Source organism: Anopheles merus, unplaced genomic scaffold (assembly GCF_017562075.2).
Source record: "Anopheles merus strain MAF unplaced genomic scaffold, AmerM5.1 LNR4000009, whole genome shotgun sequence".
Lineage (NCBI taxonomy): Eukaryota > Metazoa > Arthropoda > Insecta > Diptera > Culicidae > Anopheles > Anopheles merus.
Window position 1 is genome coordinate 187,711 of NW_024427589.1, and position 5,353 is coordinate 193,063.

Consider the following 5,353-nt stretch of genomic DNA (forward strand, 5'->3'; position numbering starts at 1 on the left):
TTCTTCTTCCACCTAGCTGTCAAAACGGGCTTATAACTTGACCTGATATCTTTACGGTCCTTGCCCTAGTGTTGTTATGTCAAGTCGTGAAATGTCAATTTGCTCTGAAGCACTTCACCTCCTAATAACCAAACACCTTGACTGGCGATTGGGATGTGTCAAAGTGGGTTTATCATACAGGTGGGCTTATCCCGAACAATTTGACAGCCGTGCTGTAGAAAAATGAAAACGAAATGACACGAGGGGATTCGATCATTTGTTGATGTATGCGTGTGAATTTCAATGGCTGTTTTGGTTGATGTGTCGTAGTGTGGGTGAAAAACTACGTATCACAATCGAATCCCCTCCTGTCATTCGTTCGTCCAATATGGCCTTCCCGCCAAACCTATAAGCCCACCTAGTCCCTATACCCTTTTTGGGGATGTGTAACTATATCAATAAACGATGCGCAATCTCAGATTGCTCATATATTTATCTGTCAAACGGATCGGTTTGATATAGTTATCTGTCAAAAAAAATATATATATATATTTCGGACATATAATCTTGAAAATTTATGCGCAATGATGGCGCGATCTGAAATTGTATGGAAATGACGTTTATAGCTCAGGGTTGGCTACGCGAAATGACAAATGTTTTGATAAAACGAATATATGCGCAATCTGAGATTGCGCATCGTGTATTAATACGGTTTATACGGTAATACCGGAGCACCCAGTATTGTTATGTCAAGTCGTGAAATGTCAATTTGCTCTGAAGCACTTCACCTCCTAATATCCATACACCTTGCTCTGAAGCACTTCACCTCCTAATATCCATACACCTTGACCCACACTACGACACATCAACCAAAACAGCCATTGAAATTCACACGCATACATCAACAAATGATCGAATCCCCTCGTGTCATTTCGTTTTCATTTTTCTACAGCACGGCTGTCAAATTGTTCGGGATAAGCCCACCTGTATAATAAACCCACTTTGAATAAGATTATCAACTGTGAAGTTATTGAAGTTATTGTAGATAGAATGTTTGACTGTAAAACATCGGATTGGCGTGTTTCTTCGAGGCACGAACTTCTTAACACCTTAGCACAGGATGGCGGTCTTTCGTTTGGCCTTTACTTTGAAACAAGCACATTGGTAACAATCTTCGGTGTTGAAATATATCAATTGTACGATCTACTTGTGCACGATTTGTCGAAAAATGCAAGAGAAAGGATTCAAAAACTGATGCTGCTACAGAACACATCTAGCCGTTGCATTCGGATTCAAAGATTGGAAATTACGCGGTTTTTGCGTCTTGTTTTAGGAAACGCTACTAGATTGCAGGGAACAACATTATGTGATGGTATCTCAATCATTTTAAATTGCCTGCCAAAATTAATTGAGCCTCTACTAATGTACGGATGGAACAGCGTATTCGATGGAGAATACTGTGGTTATGAAATTTATCACGGAGTGTTGGAATGGCGATGGCTTATTCTGCTGCTTGCAAAGGAAATGAAAGAATTCCCCATCATATCAAATACCGATTTTGGAAAATGCTTCCGCAAAAGAAATTCGCTCATAACTTATGAAAAACTTTATCGCACATTGTTGATCGATATGCTGGAACTGGCATTTCATCAATTTCGCATAAATGCGATAGAAGATGTCATCTTTGAAGCTCCGTATCAATGTAACTGTGTGAAGTTAATGTGGCTCGGTATGATGGTCTTGTCGGAAACAAACAAAGAAATGATCAACTTTTGGACAACTTTAAACGAGTGCTTTTCATCATTACTGAAGGAAAGAAAGGATGGTTATATATTTAAGATATGGCTTATAAATGCATTGGCCCACTTCTCCGAACAAAAGAAGGAGCTGGAAGGAATTGAACAGCCCATTGCAAAGCTTCCACATCACTACACCCTTATTGACGATATCGTGAAGGAATTTCTTAAATCATGCAACACAGAACAACATGTGAGAGTATTTTTGATATTGCTGAAACCAATAATAACGGAATTATGGCCGGTGCGATTTGAAACTGTTATTCACCTTTGGGACTATTTTAGTGTCCGACTAAACTCATCATTTCATACGAATAGTGATTCGTTAGATGCTGTTTGTTGTGTTAGTCGGTCAATCGATGATTTTATTGCACAGGCAGCCGTGCTTGCTTCACCAGAATCAACAAAAAATAGCTTGAATCTCAAAATGAACAGCTTCAATATGTTTCTCATTTTGTTGACTTCAATGATACGACACTGCACGGCGAAGGCGTTAAAGACAAAAGTACAAATTATTTTCAATCGAATATTTCTTAAACTTGGCCCGAAAAAGTACGAAAACATGACAGAACAATCTATATATAATCTTGGGCTTATGCTACTTACTATGATTAGTTCCACAAACTTCGAAGAGGACTATTGTAGAGTGTCGAAACAAATGCAGTTGATCAGACTAACAGGTGGACCAATAAATTTACCTATTGACATTATTATTAAACGTATCACAATTGCGACACAAGCTCACATGGCTCTCTTAGTGTTGTTTAGTAACACATGCTACGATAAAACATCACATAGTGTCACTTTTTTGGAAAGCTTTGAAAATGTTCTTCAAAAGTATGGTAATCGCTTGCAAACAGCATTGGAATTGATAGCAGAAGGAACAATTTTAATTTACAATAGAGCAATTTCTAAAGGATCACTAGCACGTGGTGAAAAAAGTCTAATTGGACCATGGATGCTGAAATATATACGTCATAGCACATCTGATCGATGGCACAAATTACTTGATGGTAAGAATACCTGACTATTTAGTTGCGTTTCTTATTATTAATTATAATTCTTCCGTTTCAGCGATATCCAAATGTTTAAAATCTTCGATTTCAATGGACGAAGATTTTTTAACGGCGATTAATCAACATGTCATCCCATTTGTCAACGAACAGTTTTCAAAAAAGATCTCTACTCCACCATGCATAGCCCAAATTGCCGCCTGTATAACCTTAAGAAGTATATCTAATAATGCTCAAAATGGGCAGGTTTTGTCATATTTCAGTACCTATGCTAATTGTCCTACGGCACATTCAGATCAACAGCTGACTTACTTGAAATTGATAATAGAAAGCCACAAAATGTTAACATTGGTAGACGAAAAGACTATCCTACGGCTTTGGTTAAAAATGGGGTTTTTTTATGATCGCGAAATTCTTTTAGACCTGACACGAGTAGTATATGGGTTAGATGAGTTCAAAGCGTTGTGTGAAATTCCGCAGTACGAAATGTTCGAAAGTAATGCTATTCCAATTGAACTATTTTTTCGCTTTGTTGGTAAACGTTATCGAGAAGTAGATAATATCATAAAAATGGATTTGAAAATGAAGCTTCATACGATATTTCAACAGTTTGATAAATGGATACCCAATCCTAGTCGAATCATTAGACAGCGAATACTTGCCGTTCTAGTGTTGGCTTTAAAAGAATGTACTCATGCATTTTATATAAAATCAAATTCAACGTGCCTATACCATCTAGCTTTTAAGCACTTCTTTCTGCCATTTTCTGTTCTTACCGACCGTTATGTTCAACTAGATTATATTGAAGATGTTGCAAGAGTTTGGCATAAAGTAATGGAAATCCTCGGAAAAATGGAATATAGCAGCGATCCAATGGTTGGGGATAATGTGTTTAACATGTTGATCAAATGGGTACCACAATTTGCTAAACTGTCTAATTCTGAACATGCATTAAGGCCAGTAATGTTGTTTTTCTGCAGTCGTAATGAAGAATTAGTTCTCTACGCAATGCCGCGATTCGTATTAACTTACGTCGATCTCCAACGATGCCTTCCAAAATCGAATGCTCTTCAAGCTATGCAAATATTGCAAACGCTAATAGAATCTCTCCTGAAGCGAAAGGACTATGGGAAAATAATACTTTTTATACGAACAGTGGGTCTATCAGTAATGCAACATGCGTTCATGTGCAACGAAACGTTTTCTACACGCATTATCGCTATGGAGTTGTTGAACAATTTAATGATCAGCACAGAAGGGTCTTCAAATATGGTTAAACAAGAAATGCGAAATGTTTTTGCTTTATTTACACGCAAATATTTATCACTTTCTGCGGAAAGTTACTTTACATTCGTCTGTCGACTTGCGGATCGCAATAAAAAATTTATACGTTTAATAATTGATGAGATTCGCAGTGAGGTAGCTCAAGCAGAAAAAAATCGTGGACAGGAAACAGATTTATTCTTACGGAATGCGTTGCATCGATTAGAAACCGTGAGTGAACCGAATAAAATATAGTAAAAATAATGTATTTTTTGTTACATCGATGTAATAATAAAAATAATGTAAGAATTGCTTCAAATGAGCATGAAGTAAATTTTTTTCTTTCAATCTTATTTCAATCTCTACAAATTGTAATCTTTCCTATACAGGGTCTAACACTTTATCTCAAGACTGTGGGCCCCTTCCGGAATCTGTCTTAGGGCCGTGTCTATGTTTCATCGCATGCGATTTTATCGCACGTGCTGTCAAACGCTTTTTCGTATAATATTGCGATTATTTGGATGATTTTTTTATGTTCTTTCGATCGCGAAGGTGGTCGAATAAAAGTCACGTGTTACTCATAAACTTAATAACGTATATTCAGCTTCTTGGTTACACTGACGGATGACCATTTGCTGTTCTCCGTGAGTTACCGCCGTGAATGAGTCCGGGCCAGGTTAGCTCACAACATCTCCCTCTTTTAATTCAGACGATACCCGTCGAGCCTACGCGGAAGTCTTCTAAGCCTAGAAGACCGGCGTGGCGATCGTATCGGCTGCTGGCGTCTTGTAGTAGCGAACGGGATTGGGCGTGGAGATGGTTGTGTGGGTGACGCGCTAATTTGCTGGTCCGTCAAGGGAACATAGCTCGATTCCGCTACCGCGCTGTCCGTCAGCAGATCAAACGGCAAATGATCTAAGTCCACGACCTCGCTGGAAGCCCCCACGGCCGAATTACGTTTTCGCAGCTGGTTCATATGGCGCCTGTGAACCCGTTGATTGTTCGTCTGCACCTCGAACATAACGCTGCCCAACTCTCGTATGATTTGCGCCGGAACCCACTTCCATGAATTCCGCGCATAGAACTTGGCGTAGACGAGGTAAACGCGCTGAAATCGTCTACCCATGTTGACCGGTTCTGCTTGCGCTGCAGGTGGAGGTTTCAGCAGTTCCAACGCTGTTCGCATTTTTCTACCTAGCATGGCTTCAGCTACCGACTGCTTGTCCGGTAAAATAGCGTTGGGGGTCCCAAGCTCCCGACCACGCTGGTTTTCGCTGGTCTTTTCGGGGATAATTCGTTAAC

General features: G+C 39.2%; 1 protein-coding gene across 1 annotated transcript; it reads left to right on the forward strand.

Annotated features, from left to right (window-relative positions):
• The first annotated feature begins 905 nt into the window (after positions 1 to 905).
• On the forward strand, positions 906 to 4,376 carry LOC121600878 (protein MMS22-like). The gene is made up of 2 exons (XM_041929663.1): positions 906 to 2,788; positions 2,850 to 4,376. Exons 1-2 carry the CDS (start codon positions 1,030 to 1,032, stop codon positions 4,304 to 4,306), a joined length of 3,216 nt encoding a protein of 1,071 aa, XP_041785597.1. The 5' UTR covers positions 906 to 1,029; the 3' UTR covers positions 4,307 to 4,376.
• The last annotated feature ends 977 nt before the right edge of the window (positions 4,377 to 5,353 follow it).

Bases quoted from the DNA above. Each gene is read 5' to 3' on its own strand.
- LOC121600878 (XM_041929663.1), top strand. From the start codon at position 1,030: ATGTTTGACTGTAAAACATCGGATTGGCGTGTTTCTTCGAGGCACGAA. The intron at 2,789-2,849 runs GTAAGAATACCT...CTTCCGTTTCAG, and splicing joins ATGGCACAAATTACTTGATG to CGATATCCAAATGTTTAAAA.